This window comes from Phocoena sinus, chromosome 11, assembly GCF_008692025.1.
Source record: "Phocoena sinus isolate mPhoSin1 chromosome 11, mPhoSin1.pri, whole genome shotgun sequence".
Taxonomy (NCBI): domain Eukaryota; kingdom Metazoa; phylum Chordata; class Mammalia; order Artiodactyla; family Phocoenidae; genus Phocoena; species Phocoena sinus.
The window spans coordinates 61,837,967-61,859,160 of NC_045773.1; the positions used below are offsets into that span (position 1 = coordinate 61,837,967).

The 21,194-nt window shown below is 36.9% G+C and overlaps 1 protein-coding gene across 1 annotated transcript in view; it reads right to left on the reverse strand.

Moving 5' to 3' along the window:
* FAM83B (family with sequence similarity 83 member B) overlaps positions 1–21,194 on the reverse strand; it is a 71,804-nt gene that overhangs the window by 8,691 nt on the left and 41,919 nt on the right. The window contains exons 2-3 of the mRNA XM_032649504.1: positions 5,424–5,588; positions 4,606–4,730 (exon numbers count right to left, since the gene is read on the reverse strand). Coding sequence (XP_032505395.1) covers positions 4,606–4,730; positions 5,424–5,588 — 290 coding nt within the window. The remainder of the gene's footprint in view (positions 1–4,605; positions 4,731–5,423; positions 5,589–21,194) is intronic.

Below are 21,194 nucleotides of genomic sequence, written 5' to 3' on the forward strand. Positions count from 1 at the left end.
AGGTTTTGGGTCGTTGTGTCTCCATTGTCATTTGTTTCTAGGTATTTTTTTGATTTCCTCTTTGATTTCTTCAGTGATCACTTCGTTATTAAGTAGTATATTGTTTAGCCTCCATATGTTTGTATTTTTCACAGATCTTTTCCTGTAATTGCTATCTAGTCTCATAGCGTTGTGGTTGGAAAAGATACTTGATACAATTTCAATTGTCTTAAATTTACCAAGGCTTGATTTGTGACCCAAGATATGATGTATCATGGAGAATGTTCCATGAGCACTTGAGAAAAATGCGTATTCTGTTGTTTTTGGATGGAATGTCCTAAAAATATCAATTAAGTCCATCTTGTTTAATGTATCATTTAAAGCTTGTGTTTCCTTATTTAGTTTCATTTTGGATGATCTGTCCATTGGTGAAAGTGGGGTGTTAAAGTCCCCTACTATGAATGTGTTACTGTCGATTTCCCCTTTTATGGCTGTTAGTATTTGCCTTATGTATTGAGGTGCCCCTATACCCGGTGCATAAATATTTACAATTGTTATATCTTCTTCTTGGATCGATACCTTGATCATTAGTAGTGTCCTTCTTTGTGTCTTCTAGTAGTCTTTATTTTAAAGTCTATTTTGTCTGATATGAGAATTGCTACTCCAGCTTTCTTTTGGTTTCCATTTGCATGGAATATCTTTTTCCATCCCCTCACTTTCAGTCTGTATGTGTCTCTAGGTCTGAAGTGGGTCTCTTGTAGACAGCATATATATGGTTCTTGTTTTTGTATCCATTCAGCCAGTCTGTGTCTTTTGGTGGGAGCATTTAATCCATTTACATTTAAGGTAATTCGATATGTATGTTCCTATTCCCATTTTCTAAATTGTTTTGGGTTTGTTATTGTAGGTCTTTTCCTTCTCTTGTGTTTCTTGCCTGGAGAAGATCCTTTAGCATTTGTTGTAAAGCTGTTTGGTGGTGCTGAACTCTCTCAGCTTTTGCTTGTCTGTAAAGGTTTAATTTCTCTATCAAATCTGAATGCAATCCATGCTGGGTAGAGTAAACTTGGTTGTAGGTTTTTCTCCTTCATCACTTTAAATATGTCCTGCCAGTCCCTTCTGGGTTGCAGGGTTTCTGCTGTAAGATCAGCTCTTAACCTTATGGGGATTCCCGTGTGTGTTATTTGTTGTTTTTCCCTTGCTGCTTTTAATATGTTTTCTTTGTATTTAATTTTTGACAGTTTGATTAATATGTGTTTTGGCATGTTTCTCCTTGGATTTATATTGTATGGGATGCTCTGTGTTTCCTGGACTTGATTAACTATTTCCTTTCCCATATTAGGGAAGTTTCCATCTATAATCTCTTCAAATATTTTCTCAGTCCCTTTCGTTTTCTCTTCTTCTTCTGGAACCCCTAAAATTCGAATGTTGGTGTGCTTAATTTTGTCCCAGAGGTCTCTTAGACTGTCCTCAGTTCTCTTCATTCTTTTTTCTTTATTCTGTTCTGCAGTAGTCATTTCCACTATTTTATCTTCCAGGTCACTTATACATTCTTCTGCTTCAGTTATTCTGCCATTGATCCCTTCCAGAGTATTTTTAATTTCATTTGTTGTGTTGTTCATCATTGCTTTTGTTCTTCTAGGTCCTTGTTAAATGTTTCTTGCATTTTCTCTATTGTATTTCCAAGATTTTGGATCATCTTTACTATCATTATTCTGAATTCTTTTTCAGGTAGTCTGCGTATTTCCTCTTCATTTCTTAGGTCTGGTTGGTTTTTATCTTGCTCCTTCATCTGCTGTGTGTTTTTCTGTCTTCTCATTTTGCTTATCTTACTGTGTTTGGGGTCTCCTTTTTGCAGGCTGCAGGTTCGTAGTTCCCGTTGTTTTTGGTGTCTGTCCCCACTGGCTAAATTTCGGTCAGTGTGTTGTGTAGGCTTCCTGGTGGAGGGGACTAGTGCCTGTGTTCTGGTGTATGAGGCTGGATCTTGTCTTTCTGGTGGGCAGGTTGACGTCTTGTGGTGTGTTTTGGGGTGTCTGTGGGCTTTTTATGATTTTAGGCCGCCTCTCTGCTAATGGGGTGGGTTTGTGCTCCTGTCTTGCTAGTTGTTTGGCATAGGGTGTCCAGCACTGTAGCTTGCTGGTCATTGAGTGAAGGTGAGTGCTGGTGTTGAGATGGAGATCTCTGGGAGATTTTCACTGTTTGATATTACGTGGAGCTGGGAGGTGTCTTGTGGACCAGTGTCCTGAAGTTGGCTCTCCCACCTCAGAGGCACAGCACTGACTCCTGGCTGCAGCACCAAGAGCCTTTCATCCACACGGCTCAGAATAAAAGGGAGAAAAAGTAGAAAGAAAGAAAGAAAGAAGAAAAGAGGATAAAATAAAATAAAATAAAGTAAGATAAAATAAAGTTATTAAAATAAAAATAATTATTAAGAAAAAAGTTTTTTAAAAATTAAAAAACAAACAAAAAATAAACGGATGGATAGAACTCTAGGACAAATGTTGAAAGCAAAGCTATACAGACACAATATCACACAGAAGCATATGCATACACACTCACAAAAAGGGGAAAAAATAATAAATCTTGCTCTCAAAGTCCACCTCCTCAATTCAGGATGATTCGTTGTTTAGTCATGTATTCCACAGATGCAGGGTTCATCAAGTTGATTGTGGAGTTTTAAGCTGGTGCTTCTGAGGCTGCTGGGAGAGATTTCCCTTTCTCTTCTTTGTTTGCGCAGCTCCTGGGTTTCAGCTTTGGATTTGGCCCCGCCTCTGCATGTAGGTCGCAGGAGGGCGTCTGTTTTTTGTTCAGACAGGACGGGGTTAAAGGAGCCGTTGATTCGGTGGCTCTGGCTCACTCAGGCCGGGTGGAGGGAGGGGTACGACGCAAGGCGAGCCTGTGGCGGCAGAGGCCAGTGCGACGTTGCACCAGCCTGAGGCATGCCGTGCGTTCTCCTGGGTAAGTTGTCCCTGGATCCCGGGACCCTGGCTGTGGCGGGCTGCACAGCCTCCCCGGAAGGGGTGTGTGGATAGTGACCTGTGCTCGCACACAGGTTTCTTGGTGGTGGCAGCAGCAGCCTTAGCGTCTCATGCCCATCTCTGGGGTCCGCGCTGTTAGCCGTGGCTCACACCCGTCTCTGGAGCTCCTTTAAGCATTGTTCTTAATCGCCTCTCCTCGCGCACCAGGAAACAAAGAGGGAAGTAAAAGTCTCTTGCCTCTTTGGCATGCCCAGACATTTTCCCGGACTCCCTCCTGGCTAGCCGTGGTGCACTAACCTCTTCAGGCTGTGTTCATTCTGCCAGTCCTCCCCCTGTGCTCCGAAGGAAGCCCGAGCCTCAGCTCCCAGCCCCGACCGCCCCGGTGCGTGAGCAGACAAGCGTCTCGGGCTGGTGAGTGCCGGTCGGCACCGATCCTCTGTGCGGGAACCTCTCTGCTTTGCCCTCCGCACCCCTGTTGCTGTGCCCTCCTCCATGGCTCCGAAGCTTCCCCCCTCCACCACCCGCAGTCTCCGTGAAGGGGCTTCTAGTGCGTGGAAACTTTTCCAGCTTCACAGCTCCCTCCCACTGGTGTAGGTCCTGTCCCTGTTCTTTTGTCTCTGTTTATTCTTTTTTCTTTTGCCCTACCCAGGTACGTGGGGACTTTCTTGCGTTTTGGGAGGTCTGAGGTCTTCTGCCAGCGTTCAGGATGTGTTCTGTAGGAGTTGTTCCACGTGTAGATGTATTTCTGATGTATCTGTGGGGAGGAAGGTGATCTCCGAGTCTTACTCTTCCACCATCTTCCCCCTCTCCAGTTCACGCGTTTTTGGTGTTTTTATCTGCCTATTGATATAGCCTTACTGTGTTATCCTATTCAGGACCAATAGGAATTTGCCTGGAATTTATAAGGGAGTTTGAAGGTAGCACTTAAACTCTGGAATCAGCTGGACCTAGACAGGGTTGCCAGACCTGAACTGTCTTTTGGCCCTTAACTGTGATGTTTCAGGCAAGTCACTGAACCTTCTAGAACTTCCATTTCATCATTTATCAAATGTAGATAAAAACAACTGCCTTGCAGAGAAGTTTTAAGGACTGGGAATGAAACATAAGAGCCAAGCTAGAACAGAAGTAGATATATTCCAGCAGTGGTACCCTAGAAAGATGCCAGAGAGTATATCTGGGGCTGAAAAACCTTGCCTAGTGTTTACCATGGCATTTTAATAGCCAGACTCTTCAATGATTTTTCAGTAGTCCTATGATGACAACATGATAATCATCAGAGTCTCAATAATACTAAAATAAGAGCAATCCATTAGGCAGGTTCTTCAAGGTGATAGCTTCTATTTTTATGAACAATTATTATGATTCATACTGTTTTCATAAGGAACAAAAACACTTTTAGCATTATAGAGCTTTAGGAAACCTGAGATATAAGTCAACGCTCTCATTTTGGGGAGGAAGAACTTGAAGCCCAAGGAAATTATGTGACTTGCACAATGACTTCACAGCCAGAACTGAAGTTCAAGTTTCCAAGCTTTTCATGCAAGGGTTCTTCTTTTATTTTTAAGAAATAACTAAACAGATTACATTAAAACTTGAAACTCATAACTTCTATAAATGATGATAATAGTGGAGGTAAACACAATGATCTTACCTGTAGGAACCATACATAACTTTCTGGCAGTCAACTAACAAAAATTTCTGTTCCATTTTTCCATGAAATTTTGCTCCTGTTTTGGAAAGATAATCTTGGCCTTTTACTGTCCGCACTCGGATATTCTAGAATTGCATGTAAATATAAAGTAAAAATTATGGCTAGAAAGGGGATATCTTGAAAAGTAAATTATGTCATCGTAAAAACTTAGTAACCAAAAAAGTACACATGAAATAATTTTTTAAAACATATAACAACAACAAATATAGTGAAAAGCACATTTTAAAACACCACCCAAAAAAGACGTACTCAAGGAACATGGTCACTTAAAATAATGTATTTTAACATAACTTACATCATTTACACAGGATGGTTCTATAAGTCACTTAGGGTCCTACTGCAAGAGCCCCTTTCAGGTTATAGTAGCATGATAACAAAATAACTAAGATTAAAATCCACCTGTCTTTTAATAAGTCAAACATCACTGAAAACACTATGCTAAATGATTGTGACAAGCAATATCTGCTGAATGAAAGATTATCACTCAAGCCAGTCATTTCAAGGTTGTAAATTAATTATGACTGACAGCAAAGTTAACTCAGAAGCTTAAGTGCCCCACCATCAAGAAAAGCATCCTATAAAACCATCACGAAGATGGTGAAGTCACAGTCTGAAGAGTACAAGGGACCCCTTCTGTGGTCAGCACCTTAAATATATGGTGTACATTTAGAGTAATATAACTTAACATGCCTTACATTCAATGACTGAGATAAAGATAAAATAGTTGAAGAAAACAAAGCAAAGCATGAAATATTTACTCTGAGACGTTGAACTTGACAGCCCTGTTTCTCGGTCATACTTAGGAAATGATTAAAGTTTGACTCATCAAGCAGAATGTACACAGATATCCCTCGAGTTGATGCCTCCACTATTTCTTTGAAAATGTCCACGTCTGTAAATATATCCATCACTAAAGCAATGACCTGTTAAAGATAAGAATATGAAACAATTTTAGATACCCAATAGAGAAAGATCTAGAAATTGCTTGCTTTCAGGAAAAACTGGACAAAATAGAAAATAGTTCAATGCATAATAAATATATATATATAAATGTATACAGAAATATTTTTGCAGTTTTCTAAAATAGAAGATAGAAAAGTATATTGAAAATAAACAAACTATATACATATTTGTAACACTAAGTGATTTCATACTAGCTTTAAGTCAAAGGGAATCTTCATTTCAGTAGAATGTTGAGTGAAGGGCAGATCCAAATCATGGCAATCAAGGTTGCCTGTAGGGTGAATGGAGGGGACAGGTAGATAGAGGGTAGAAATCGGTGCTACAGTTTTCATGGGAAATATTTCAAGGGAAAAGCAAGATTTCTGTAACTAGTTAAGAATAAAAGTATTGGAGAACTAGGACAGAGAAAAAAAATCTTCTAGGAATAGAAATATAGCTAAGGAAGGACCAAAGATAAGAAAGGGGATAAGAAGACTTGAAGACCAGAAAGTTAAATACATATGCTTAAAATTAGCTTAGCAGACAGAACAAGTAAAAGAAAACAAAATGGACAAAAAGATATGATTAAAAAGGTAAATGCAGAGAGAAATATCCTAAGGAACAGGCCCCTAAAATGGAGAGAGTCCAAGTTAACTGTTGGAAACAGAACCATATTGCCTTTGAGAAGCAGCAGGAGTGAAACGATGCTGAAAGAAAGGGAAATCATTTGACTGACTATATGTCAGATGAGAAGGACAGAATCCCTGCCCTTTGTGAAGCTTACAAAGTGGGAGAAGAAACCACAAGCAATACAGAGAAGAGGTAAATTATGTGATAAGCTATAAGATGATGTTTATTGGGAAAAATTTAGAGCAGGATAAGGGGAAATCACAGTTCCCTGGAAATTGAGAAGTAGGGGTTTGGGGTTTTCAGGGTAAGCCTCTCTGAGAAAATGTCCTTTGAGGAAGTCCTCAAGATGGATATCCTGAGGAAGCATGTCCCAGGCAGGGGGACCCAGCAATGCAAAGGTCCTATATCAGGTTCAAGAAACTGAAAGGGCAGAAATGAAACAAGAAAGGGAGAAACTAATCACAACGCCTTGAAGGCATTAAAAAGCCTTCAGTGGTTTTTCCTGAATAAGAGTGTAAGCTGTTGAGGGTTATTATTGAAGTAATAATATGGTCTCATTTATGTTAGAAAAGGATTTTTCAGGCTTTTCTTTGTTTAAGAACAGAATTTAAGGCTGGAAGGCAGGGTGGAAACAGGGAGGCCAGTTAGAACTATTGGAGCAATTCCAGTGGGAGGTGATGGTGGCCAGGACCAGACGGTACTGGTACTAGCCACTATCAGTGATGAGGAGAAATCGTCAGCACTGGATATTTTGAGCCAAAAGGACTTCTAGATGGACTGAATATGGGATGTGGGAGAAAGAGTGGGAAAAAGAGGATGACTCTAAGATTTTTCAGCTCACCAACCTGAAGGACAGAGCTGAGATAGGGGAGGGTACAGCTACACTAAATTTTAGGTAAAAGACTGAAAAGGCAAGTTAAGTTTCAGGGACTTGGATATTCAAGTGGAATACTGAGTAGGGAGGTCTAGGCCAGAGCTGTCAACTGGGTGTTGTAATGTAGAGATGACAATTAAATCCAAGTCATCCAGGGAGACTGGATGAATAGTTAGGAGATCTAGTACAAGAGGGGCTAGCAAAGGAAGTCTAAAAGAAGGGACATCCTGAGAGGCAAGTTAAGACAGGGTATCAAGAAGAAGGGTGTCCTCAAGTGTGTCATACCCTACTGCAAGGCCAAGTAACATGAGGATTAAGCATTCATCGGATTTAGTAATATACAGGTAATTGATGACTTCACAGTGTAGTTTTAGTGGAGTGGTGAGAGCAAAAGCTTTCTTGGGAGGGGTTTAATAGGGTTTGAGAGGACAAAGTATATTAAAAGAGTCTAGGAGTGCTATATAGAATGCTAACTTTAAACGACAGTTATAAACACACTTATTTACCCTCCTTGTGTAAAGTTTCCCTGCAACCTTTATGTGTATTGTCTGTATCAATCTTTGTGGTTTTCCAAACTGGTGTACAGTCAGTATAATTATTAGAAAGCAGACTTCTTTTTAATTAAACATATTTCATTACAATAATTAGTCTGTGTACTCATTAAGTAGAATTATCTATCATTTTCTTCTAAACACTGGATTTGTTTCACAGCCTCAAACTGTCTCAGGGATCCTCCCACACCAAGTATTTATTAACCTCAGATACTGAAAGCTATCTGCAGGTATAGGTAACTCTTTTTGAGTAATCCGACTACAATGAGAAGCAGAAAAATAGAGCAGTAGCTGTGGGTAAAGCTGGGTCAAGAGAAGTTGTATTTTTTGTTTTGTTTTAAGGTGAGAGAAATAACAGCAGGTCTGTGTGCTAATGAAATGCTCCAGTAAAGAGTAAAAATTAGTGATGCAAGAGATGGTGGGAGGTGGGATGGGGAAACAAGGGATTTCTGGAGGAAGGCCTTTGAGCAGGCAATAAAAGACAGGATCTAGTGCAAAAAATAATTAGAGCACAGGGAATAACGATCTTCAAAAGATCATTGTACTACCAAGCCAGAAGGCTAGGTACAAGGTGCAGGTGCTGGTGGAAGTACAGATGTGGTGGAGGGGCTATGGATGTTCTCCTCTGAATAATGCCACTTTCTCAGTGAAATGGGAGGCAAGGTCTTCAACAGAGAAGACCTTGGATTATGGAAGACACGTTAGTGGTATGAGGAAAGGCGGTTAAGTAGTCAGCTAGGAGGGTAGAAGAGGGAACGGACTACAGAATATAGTGTGACTGCAGAGTGGCATTAAGGACCCACCAAGTCATAAATTTAAAATCAGACCAGTTAATGTGGTTGAGAGCTATTCTCTCTAACCAAGGAACAAAAATTGTCAAGAAATGAGAAGGAAAGAAATGACCTGGGAATAGACACATGGCAACAACAGCTAGGATAATATACTAGATACATTGCAAGTATGTTAGAACATGAAGAAGGTCATGGATAATATATTATTTAATCCAATAAGATGTTAGAACAAAATACTGGGCCATGTTCAATTTATACAAGATGATGACGTTCTTTAAACTACCAGTGAAATATACTTCAATCAGATTTTCTTTAGGAAGAACAATTTCAATCACTCTAATGGCCTCATGTGATCCTTCCCTTATTTATAAGTGGTATGAGGTGGCAGGAGAAGGGAGAAGCTAGTTAGAACAGCCTCACCTGTGTCTTGTGCATATTCTCTATAAAATAAAACATGTGAAAACCTTTCAGTCACATCCACAATTATTAATGAATGCATTTATATACAATAATGAGTGATGTGATAGTGTATGGACATTGAGATAAAGAAATGAAAATGTCCATTTTATAAACTTATTTTACAAAATAACTTTTAAAAACATATGTCTGGAGCAGTCTAGCACTATTTTTTTTTTTAACTAGAAAGGAATTTTTTAAAAGAAACATTATTATACTACATGGTATTCTTTGTAAAAAAATAATCAGTACATCTAAAGAATTTATTTTTAATTTGTCTGATAGTCTCCTGTAACAAATTACTTGAAACTTTGGAAATGAACAAAAACTCATGACCAGATAAATAAAGGGTTTTGTTTCTAAAAAGTAATTGAAGTCACTCAGCCAATGGAAGATTCTAGCACATAAAAGGTAGAACAAATGACAGTCCCTCTTGTATGACAGATAATGCAATGCATCAGGATCTGGGAGACCAGATTACACATCTTTGACAAATTTATGTGATGTCAATGGAGTCAGGTGCCTTATCAGGATTTCTGGTTCCCAGCACCCAGGAGATATCTTGAAAACTTGTATAAAGTCTACAGAAAATTTCAGCTGTGCCAAGAAAGGCAAAATAAAATGTAGCCTTTTTTTTTTTTAATTTAATGGTGGGTTACATTCATGGAAAGGAATGATAATTAGAAATGAGGTATGCCAAACCTGATCTGAAGGTGTTACACTCCCAGCTAGTTAACTAAATCACACTGTGCTGTAGAAATAACCACAATGACTATATATAATGAAATAAAAATGATATACCTGATTAGTACAAGGCTTTTCAAAGGTATATTAATTGATTTCATAAGTCAATACAGAAACCAGTTACATTAAATGGCATTCATTAAACTACCATGTTATATAATTTTAAACTTCTTCTCTTGCTTCTTCATTAATTACTGTTTTATTCTTGTTGATAAATTGAAAAAGTAAACAAGCAAATGCATTCATCAGCAACATGAGACTTAGAAAACTTTCAGGAAGATATTCTGAGTGACTTTTAAGATTTGAGTGAAACTTTGCATCTTTTAGTAGTTTCAGAGAAACTGATTCAAGGATATGAGTTTCCACTTATTTTTCTCAGAGTAGTAAATTTTCCTGAAGTGACCTAGACACACTGAATTAAAATAATATTAAAATTAAATATTAAAATAATATAAACAGTGACAATAAATTTATGATAACTTCATATTCATGATACAATTTAAGCTCACTTAGGAAAGTAAATAATGAGTTGTTATGTAATTCAGAGAAAGGGGAGAAAAAGCTCTAAATGTACATGGTTGTTAGGGTGGGTTCCCAGTAGAATGAAATACACTACCAGGGCTTCATGAATAAGCCTTAAATAATGAATAAAGATTATTTTTAGCCATCCAAGCTGGAAGACTAGCATTACAGAAATAGAGGCAAAAATTAGAATGATGGCAACAGTAATATTTTAATAAATGTTTATTGAATTAACCTAAAGTTAAACACAAAGATTATCACACTTATGAATATGGAACAAATTTACTTAGGATTTATCTGCATAACTGCTATGAAGGATCTTGAAAATCTGACACGTTTAGATTTGATCTTGAGAGCAATATAAATCCTGAAGAGGAAAATATGTGCACAAAATAGTATCTTGGGAAAATGTATCTGATAGCAACATTCATATTGAAAGTATCTAAATTCTAATGAATCATATTGACTAACGAGGATCATGAAGCCCTCTTTTTATGGTAATGTTATAAGTGCAGTGAAATATTTTTTAAAATGTGAGGTAGAAACCAATGACAAGAAAAATGAAAAGTATGATAGATTTGATAGAAAATGTTCATCACAATGTTGACACTGAATTACTTGCATTTCCTTAGAAATATGCCTCACCATCTTCAGAATTTTAATTTTGAAACCCATACTGTGTTTCCCACTATAATCCATTAAGATAGATCACTATTAGCAATATGCTTTTATATGACCTAAATACTTAAAGAAATGTAAGTACACCTTGGGTTAATGATCTGTAGTCACAGAACTTTCAGTATTACCCTCAAAATTGAAAAAGTGAATATTATACCTTTTATGCTTCAAAATACTAAGCACCATTTGAAAGGATTCGGACTTCCTTGGTAATTGCCTACATATATACAGGAGGATTTACCTTTTTCCAACAGAAGGAACGCTAATAAGGAGTTCAAATTAAAAAAAAATCAACAAAACTTTTAAATAACCGTATCTATAATAAAATTCAACACAACTAGAAAACCTTAAGAATTGAGTAATAGAAATCTAGGGAAATGATCACTTAGGAAATATATATCTCTGAGTCTGTAATGCCTGTTAAAAGCAATGTGCTAAATGGATTTCAGAAGAGAGCCCAATATTAAGAATAAGTGCTTTTGGTCCTTATCCTTCTGCAGCCTAAATAAAAGTATCAATTTTCATATATAATATATTGTATGCACTATAATATTGTTTAGTAAGTTTAAGCTTTACATTATGAATGCCATAACTTCTGTACATATATAAGCATCTATACTAGTAGCTAAATTGATATCAATTGGTTTGGTCTGCCATAAATTGTGTAACTTTTGGAAAGTCAGTGAAATGATTCTGAGTCTCACTGACCTCTATTATATATTAAATAAATCACAGATGATCGTGTGTGTACCAAGTTCTAAAATTCTATGTTTCAGTAACTATTCATTCACTCCCAACTACCCAACAATTGGATTAAAACATGCATTGTACTTAGCTTGTAAAAATCTCACCAACCACTACCTGGTGAAAGTGAAAAACAAACAAGCAAAAATCCTGGGTATTGTACTAAAATTCAACAGAAGATGTAAGGGGGAATGTTTGGACTGTGTTATGGCTACAACATAAATCTGTAGAAGTAGTACATATGTTTGACAACTCAGAAGTGTTGCATAATTTTGATATTTCCCTCCCTTTCTGCATTGTGCTACATGATTGAAAGTACTTATACACCAGTATTATGGACTGAATGTTTGCGTCTTCCAAAAATGCATATTTTGAAATCCTGAACAGGCTTAAAAAAAAAACAGCAAGAAGAGCCATAGTCCTTTTACTGATTTCACAGTTCAGCCCTCTTACAAGTTCTCATTTCCCCAGCACTTCCAAAAAGTAACTTCTCCTGAAACTTGACCTGACAAGGGTCCTGAGCATGGGCCCCCAAGCCAAGGTATCAGAATCTAGATCTTGGCAAACTGACCAAAGTAACTTGTTTTCCTGAGACTCTTAGGAGATCTCCTTTAACCTGTAGCATAACTATCCATTAGCTTGGAATAATTATTATCTTATTTAAATTTTTCCAATATGAAGGGATGTCTGTCAGGAAGAAAGGAGTGAAGGGCACTGCAGGTGGAAAGACAAAGAGGGAAGAAAGGAATAAGAACCTATTACTAGTTGTGTTGGGAAAATTGTAGAGTAGCACTTAAAGGGGAGGAAACGTTTGGGTAACAGGAACTGAAGCATTAGGAATACTCACCAGGAATAGCATTAGAACCCATTTTTCTGGGTCATGGAAATCTACTGAGGAGGAGTTAGCCATAAGGCTAGAAAGATTAGAAAGGTCAATTTGGCCAAGATTGTAGAGGGCAGCCCTTACACGCCAGGCTAACTACAGATTCCATAAGGCACAATGGGGAAGCACGTAAAGCTTTTCACCAAAGCGTTATGTGATTGGAAAAATACTTAAGAAGATTAACATGTTAGTATACATGGGATGAGTGAGAAACTGGAACATCTACCAGCAAGTAGAGGAGTTAGGAGGTTTCAATCCTAATGCAGCATAAATGTGTAAGATCTCAATGTGAATGAAGGCAGCAGGGATAGAAGGAAGGGATGGAGGTAAAGCTGCAAAGGATGACTTGACAAGACTCAGTGGCTGAGTGCTTGAGAAAGACAACAGAGACAGGCTAGTCAGGGCTCATCAGGTATTAGAGATCTAAATTACATGGAAAATTATTGTACCATTTTAAGAAAATTTAAAATTTGAAAGGAGTATTTGTATATAAGGAAATTCAAAACAACGTGATAAACACCATGCTAAAAAGTTGTACTATTTGTTTTTCCTATCTACCTATTTATCTATTCATCCATCCTTTCATCTATGCTTTTTTTAAATTAGCCATTGAAACTTAAGTGCTTTTAGGCATACAGGAAAAGTTGGGTGGACATCAAAGGAATAAAATAGGAAATAGGTAATACAGTTGATGGCATACAATCTAGGTGGAGTCAGAATGGGATGGCATTAGCAGAGGAGGATTTGCCTTAGAATTAGGTTCTACGGATGTGCTAAGACTACAGGGAAGAAGAGAATGAGTACTAACTGCAAGAAATGTATTGATGGTGTATAGGGTATTGTGAGAGGAGGAAAGGGAAACAGATTAGGTGACTGTCACTGGATGCCCTCAGCATACACTTCATGGTTGGGGGTAAAGCCTACCTCTGGGGCTGTGGTCAGTGAAGGCTCAGACTGTGGGCTTGCATGGGAATGAAGAAGGTCCAGAACAGTTGCTCTGAGGAATACAGTACAGAGTTAACAGGAAATTAAAAGTTATTCAGTATAACAGTGAGAGGCCAACTGAACTTTTTTTATTTTTAATGTAAACTTGAAATTGACTTTTTAGCAAGTTTTTGAGAAATTTTCCATCAACATTCAACAAATGTCAAAAGACATTTAGGTAACAGAGAAATTTCAATACTGACTAGGTATTTAAGAGTAATGCTTTTTTTAGGTTTGATAATTTATGCTTTTTAAAAAGTCCTTAATTTTTAGAGAATTATATTGAAGCAATTACAGATGAAACGAAATAATCTGTTACATGTGATTTTCTTCAACTTAATTCAGCAGCAGTGGAGGATACGGAGGAAACAAAGTTGAATACAAGTTGATAATTAATGAAACAGGGTGGTGGTACATGAGGAATCATTATCATAGTCTCTCTTCTTTTATATACGTTTGAAAGTTTCCAAAGCAAGATGATAAGTAATCAAGAAACTATCTAAACGTTCACTCTATCCATTGTATTCCTTCTTCTCACTCTTTTCTATTTTTATCTTTTTAGCTCAGATATCGTCCTTGCTAAATTTCCCCTTTAATTTTGTACTCCTTCTTCCTAAGTCACTCTTCAGTGTTTCCTTTACTTCCACAAATATCTGTCCCTACATATCTCTCTGATTCTGTCATTTTTCTAGCGAGGTGAACTAAGAGAAGAACATAACCTTTTTGAGCCTCAAATTTTTCATCTATAAAATCAAGTGAATACCTCCCATTCTGTAGGATTATTGGGAAAATTGAGATGCTGTATATCAAGTCTGTAATAAGTGGCCCATGGTATAAGATGTTACATAGTATAAGCACATGGCAAAGGATCACTGAATAGTTGCTACTATTAATAAAAATGTGGGTGATAACAGAGCTTGAAGAATAGGCATTTTGTTATATTTGAGCAAAATTTTATAGTCCCTAGTTTAAAGAGATGAGTAAAGTGTTTCACATGTTTCAAGCCATTATTTTCTTAATTTATAGCATTGGCCTTAACCAAATATTCCCCAATAATTAAAACAACAATTACAACAAAACAGAACAAAACTTTCTATTCATGTTTTAAGAGGCTGCATTCTTTACTTGAGCAATAACTGTGTTAGTTTAATGTCAACTATTAATTAACCTGACATAAAAAAATCAAACATACCACATGGCAAAAATACCACAGGTCCTATTTATTCAATAGTAATTTCTATCTGGATAAGAAACTTGAATATCAAGGTATACATCAAAGGAATAAAATAGGAAAGAGGTAATACAGTTGATGGCATACAATCTCGGTGGAGTCAGAATGGGATGGAATGAGCAGAGAAGGAAGAGGTATCAAGGAGTTACACGAAAGTTATGAAATATTGCAGAAGCATTTTTGCATTTAGTATAAGTCTTTCCTATGTCTTTATAGTCAAGTTACATGCACCTAATCCTCTGTTTTTAACTCTACTACTCTCTTTTCTCTCTTGGATAATTTTTTTCACCGCTAGCCTCTGAGAATTGTGTATTATTTTTTACTTTGATTCCTGAAAGTTGAAAGGCCACATACCTTTGGTGGTAGGGAAGAGTCATTCTAAAAGCTAAGAGACAGGGGAAATAATTTTCAGGGGCTCATCAAGCTAAATTCAAAAATGTTAACCGCATTACCTAGAATATTTCCTAAATAATCCCTCTCCCACACACTCCAGGTTTCTTAAGTATTTTGAACACTTAATGATACTCATTCTCTTCAGATAAACAATATACAGACACAAAACAGCAAATGTCTTTCAGCTGGGCTACAGAAACAAGACGCAGATTTCCTATTTTACTAGCAACTATGTTATTTTCAAGTCTTCATTAATATGATTAAAATCTCATTGTGAGAATCTTCCCTTTCTCTGCTGAGAAAATTCTAAAGTATAATTTATTTATTTTCCTTATATAGGTTCAGAAGAAGGAACTTGTCAGAATTCTAGGTTGAAAGTCTGTTTCACTTTATTACATACTTTACATCTGAAATTTGAGGTTTTATCAAAAGGAAATGGTCTTTATCAAAAGCTGAAATAGCCACATTTATTCCAGACATTTTTATTAACTTAAACCAAATTGTTTTATCTGTAAAATTAAGGAAGGTCCATGTCCTTACATATCACCCTTGATTAATATTCTATATAAATATGTTATTGAAAACTAAAATATGTTTCATATAACTATATCCTCAAGCAGCTGGTAAAGTTATAGATTTTGGTAAAATGGAAATTAATGATTAAAGAAGAGGAATAGAATGAGATGAGGACAAAAGAGGAGAAAAACTATACAAAACTTCTCTGGGAGTAATACATTAAATTTGGTTCTTATACCAAATTTGTAAAATGACATTTGAAAAGTCATTTAAACTCTAAGTATTTCCAAAGGCCAAATAATTTCATCTTTTACATATAAGGACACAAATAATATTAAAAAGGTACTTCCATTCTAACAAAATTCAAGTTGGAGTTTCAATCTGGGCCAGTTAAATATTTTTGAAACAACTTAAATATGCCTGTAATTTAGGTTTCTTGAGACTTAATTTTTGAAAATAGATCAAATGGCAAAAGAAAAGTACACTGGATAAGCATTAAAACATTCAGATAAAGAAAAAAAATATCCAAATCATTAAAATGTGAAGCAGTTCAGTAAGAAATCTAAACTTAAGCTTTTATTATTGAGCTGATCAAGGGCAACAGAAAGCCTGCCGATTGATAAGGAGACCAAAGGAATCTGTCGTCTGAGAGGAGTGAAGAAAAGGGGTATGCAGAACACTCTCGTGAATTTAATGATCTGATAGGAGGGAACATGTCAATGACATATTTAGTTTCAAATTAAATTAAATTAAAGAAATTAAAATTTCATGAGCATCTAGAAAAGATTTCCAACCACACTTTCTCAGATAGGCTAATTATTCAGTTAAAAGATCATCTCACAGTTATTTTAGACATAATGTTAGATTACTCTTTTTTACTTTGAAATCAAACTTCCTAAGTAAAATTTAGGAGCATTTCTTTCAATTCTAGTATCTGGATCAGAAAGTAAACAAACAAGTGGTTAGCAACATTCTTATGACATGAAAAAAATGTATAAAATATTTTTCATAATTAGACACGAACACATGGGGAGGGGAGAGGGAGACGAGAGAGAGAGAGAGAGAGAGAGAGAGAGAGAGAGAGATTATCTGTCTCGTTCTCTCTACCTTCAGGGGAAAAATTACAAAAAACAGACTAAGAAAGGAAAAATTGCAACAATTTCACAATTATGCCAGGGCCAATGGCATTTTCTTTTATTCTCGGTATATATGTATTTTTAAAAAACTGACATTATTTATGTAATGTGTATGCCATATATTTGTCATTCTAGAATATTCTCCTATTAACAAACTGTCATAACATCACATGTTCAGAAAAGACAGTTCTCCAAAGCAGTGTGAAGAATGTAGTCTGAACACAGAAGGACTGACTAGGAATCTGCTGCAAAGGTCCAGAACCTGATCGGCAAAGTAGGTTATATCATCCAGAGGTTTGCCAAGAAAACATGTTTCCCTAAGAGTTTTCGTTGTTGAGAAATTAATGAAAATATTTACAGAAGTGTGGGTACAGTTAACGGAACTGACTATAGAGACAAGCAGGGAGAGAGCAAGAGAAAAACAAACAGAACATAAACTTCTCTCCAGCTGGTGTTCACTCTCCTGCTGACACCTCCCACTGAGCAGCCTTTCCTGATCAGGGAGGAGGTGGCAAGGGCACCCAGGTGATGCAGTCTATGGCATCAGCGTTTGAAAAGCAAAGAGGGGCAGAGAAAGGTGGAAAACAGATCTGGGATGGGTGGGGATAAAGGATAATGTGCTCAGGGATGCAGAATGGAGGCTAGGTTTCAGAGATATTTAGGAAGTAGGTGGCAAAAATGCAATGTGACCGGCCGCTGGATGGTGGGGTCATGAGTAGAATATACTTCCGGATAATTTCCAGATTTCTGGATTGAATGACTGACTGGTTGGTGTCGTCAATGACAGACACAGGCAGTTGGGAGGTTGGAAAGGAGGAGGCTGGCCTTGGGTCTATTGAGTGTCAGTCCTCTATGACACATGGAAACCCTTACAGGCTGTGGGTTGTCAGGGTCTGGGATTCAGGAGAAAGCTTCTGGCCTCCAATGTTACAAATTTCCAGCCATGATTTAGACTATTTAAAAATATGTAATTTATAGAATCAAATGTAAATTCTTTACAATGGCATGCAAGGTCTATCACAATATGAATGCCTTTTCTTCTTCGTTTCATGCTTCACTGCATCTTCCATGCATCCCACTCTGACGGCCACGTGCTTTCACATCATGCTTGTGCAGTTCCTTTTGTCTAAAATCCCATGTTCTCCTTCTTTATGAAAATCCAATTCATCTCTCAAGGCCTAGCTTACCTGAAGACCTCTTTCACAAAGCCTCTGCTAATTCCCTGAGCCTAAATAAATGGCATCCTAACTTATGCTCCATCTATGGTGTTTAATACATTTAGCATAGCATTTATTTCATCAGCCTTGTGGCTCACTCATTACTTTCAAGGGAGTAATAAACTAGTGGAGGGTGGGGAAAATATGCCTCAGTCATTTTGTATCCCCATCAACTTAACAATACAACTCAATAAAATTTATTAAATTATTCATGCTTTCTCTAAAGCATCAAAGACAGCTACTTTCAAATAGTAAACAAGCAAATTTTTTAAATGAATATTTACAGTTCTAATTTGAATTCCTAAAGATTCCTATCATTTTCTAAATAAAGCACTGTCTCAGAAATCTCTCATGGTACTTTTCATTTACAATTTACCAAGTCTGGGAAGGAGGTGGGTTGGAACACATGGACTGATGTTATTACTGTGTTTACTGGTCTTCTGTTTCTGGGCAATATTTTATGTGTATGTACACCTGTATGAAATAGCAAGAAGATTCCTGAAGGTCATCTGCCTGCTATTCAAATGAACTATGTCCTGAAATCTATCCTAAATGGCACAGGTAGTAAAGGTAGAAAACGTGGGTCCTAGTAAGTGGGGAATAATAACACTTGCACTGTGGAAGGTGTTAGTAAGAATCATCTTTCTCAAAATGGCTCATTTTAGTTGGGCTGGATAAGTTGTATTTCACACGAGTGACATCAGCAACAAAAAGCTAAAGATCATGGAAATTAAAGTATTTAAGATCACACAGTAAATGATGAAACTATGGCTAGAACTGATTTTCTTCTAGTTCAGTACTCTGCCATCAGGCCATATGCCCCCAGACCCTGCCTGAAGCAGGGGAAAATGTATATACCTGAGGAGGTTCCAGAACTTTGTTCCAGACCATCTCTTTTGGTAGAATCCAGTTTGGTCACAGAGGTGTGGTTAATGCTTCATCAATAGTGAGAGGCAAAGAATAGTTTGATGCAGAGTTCCGTTCTTGAAATACAGCTGTACCCCATGTTCTGAATCCTGTCTAAAAGTTCTGACAATCTCCACAATATTACCATTGGGTTAAGCTAGTATTAAATTCTACTTTTTCTCTACAGTCTATCTAGAGCTATATCTGAGCCACTATGGGATAGAATCTTATTTTGAGAGGTTCTATTCCAAATGTATATAAAACCCACCTCACACCTGTCAGAATGGCTATCATCAAAAAAACAAGTTAATAAGTGTTAGCGAAGATGTAGAGAAAAGGGAACCCTCATGCACCATTGGTGGGAATGTAAATTAGTGCAACTACTATGGAAAACAGTATGGAGGCTCCTCAAAAAATTAAAAATAGAACTACCATATGATCTAACAATTCCACGCCTGGTTATTTATCTGAGGAATACAGAAAGAATAACTCAGAAGGATATATGCATCCCTATGTTCCTTGCAGCACTATTTATAATAGACAAGACATGGAGACGACCTAAATGTCCATCAACAGAAGGTGTGATATACATGTACAATGGAATATTACTCAGCCATAAAAAAGAATTAAATCTTGCCATTTATGATAACATAGATGAACCTAGAGGGTATTAGGCTAAGTGAAATAAGTCAGACAAAGACAAATACCATATGATATCATTTAACATGTGGACTCCAAGAAACAAAATAAATGAACAAACATAACCAAACAGAAAGAGAGTCATAGATACAGAGAACAAACACGTGGTTGCCAGAGAGGAGTGGGTTGAGGGGAGGGACATAGATGAGGGGGATTAAGAGGTACAAACTTTAAGTTAAAAAATAAATGAGTCACAGATATGAAATGTACATTGTAGGGAATATAGCCAATAACTATGTAACGTCTTTGTATGGTGACAGATGGTAACTAGACTTATCATGGCGATCATTTTGAAATGTATAGAAATATCAAATCACTAGGTTGTGTACCAGGAACTAACATAGTAGTGTAGGTCAGTTATACTTCAAAAACAAACTCATAGAAAAAGAGATGAGATTTGTGGTTACCAGAGGCGGGAGATGGGGTGTGAAGAGGGGAGGAGGAATTGGATGAAGGTAGTCAAAAGATACAAACTTCTAGTTGTAAGATAAAAAATATAAGGGATTCAATGTACAACATGATAAATATAATTAAGACTGCTGTACGTTGTATATGAAAGTTGTTGAGAGTAAATCCTCAGAGTTCTCATTACAAGGAAAACCTTTTTTTTCCTATTTAATTTTGTATCTATATGAGATGATGGGTGTTCACTAAACCTATTGTAGTCATCATTGCATGATGTATGTTAACTCAAATCATTATGCTTACACCTTAAACTTATACAGTGCTGTATATCAACTCTACCTCAGTAAAGCTGAAAGGAAAATGTATATAAGCCACTATGGATGATTTCAATACATGCATAAATTATATGAGATATGAAAATTATGCCTAGATTTTTTTCTTAAAAAGTATAGCCGAGGGCTTCCCTGGTGGCGCAGTGGTTGAGAGTCCACCTGCCGATGCAGGGGACGCGGGTTCGTGCCCCGGTCCGGGAGGATCCCACATGCCGCGGAGTGGCTGGCCCGTGAGCCATGGCTGCTGAGCCTGCGCGTCCGGAGCCTGTGCTCCGCAAACAGTGAGAGGCCCGCATAGCGCAAAAAAAAAAAAAAAAAAAGTATAGCCGAAAAGTGGTTATTTGAAAAATCTATCTCATTAGTGTAAAAATTAAAAATCAAGTAATCAAAATAAATCATATGTTCATCCATAATAAAATATATAGAATATTTTAAATAAGACAGGTTTCAGAGCGTTTAAAGGAGTTCTTGGTGGCAGAACTGTGCTCTAGGGATATTTCTCAAAATGGAAGAATCTCGCCAGGTAAGGAACCATACTGCAAAAGTAAAAGTAGAATCGCTCATGAAAGAAATTGCTTAGTTTCTACTAAAGAAATGGAAGAAAAAATGAAGTGGGATGAGGGTGTAAGGGATTTGAAGGTCAATGAAATCACTGACTACAATTCTATTAGTAGACTATCTTTTACCAGAATCTTTGCCAGCATTTGCCAGGCTTTTTTTTTTTTTCTCATGAAATGCCAAGAAGGCAGAGATTTCCATTTGGTCAATAAATGAAGTAGCAACAGCTGCCTCGTATTTCACAAGTGTCAAAGTCCATTAATTTTTTCTTCCTCCAAATTTTGGTAAAGGAGAGCCTTAAATAAGTAATGGTAATTTTTTTTTTTTTTTTTATCCC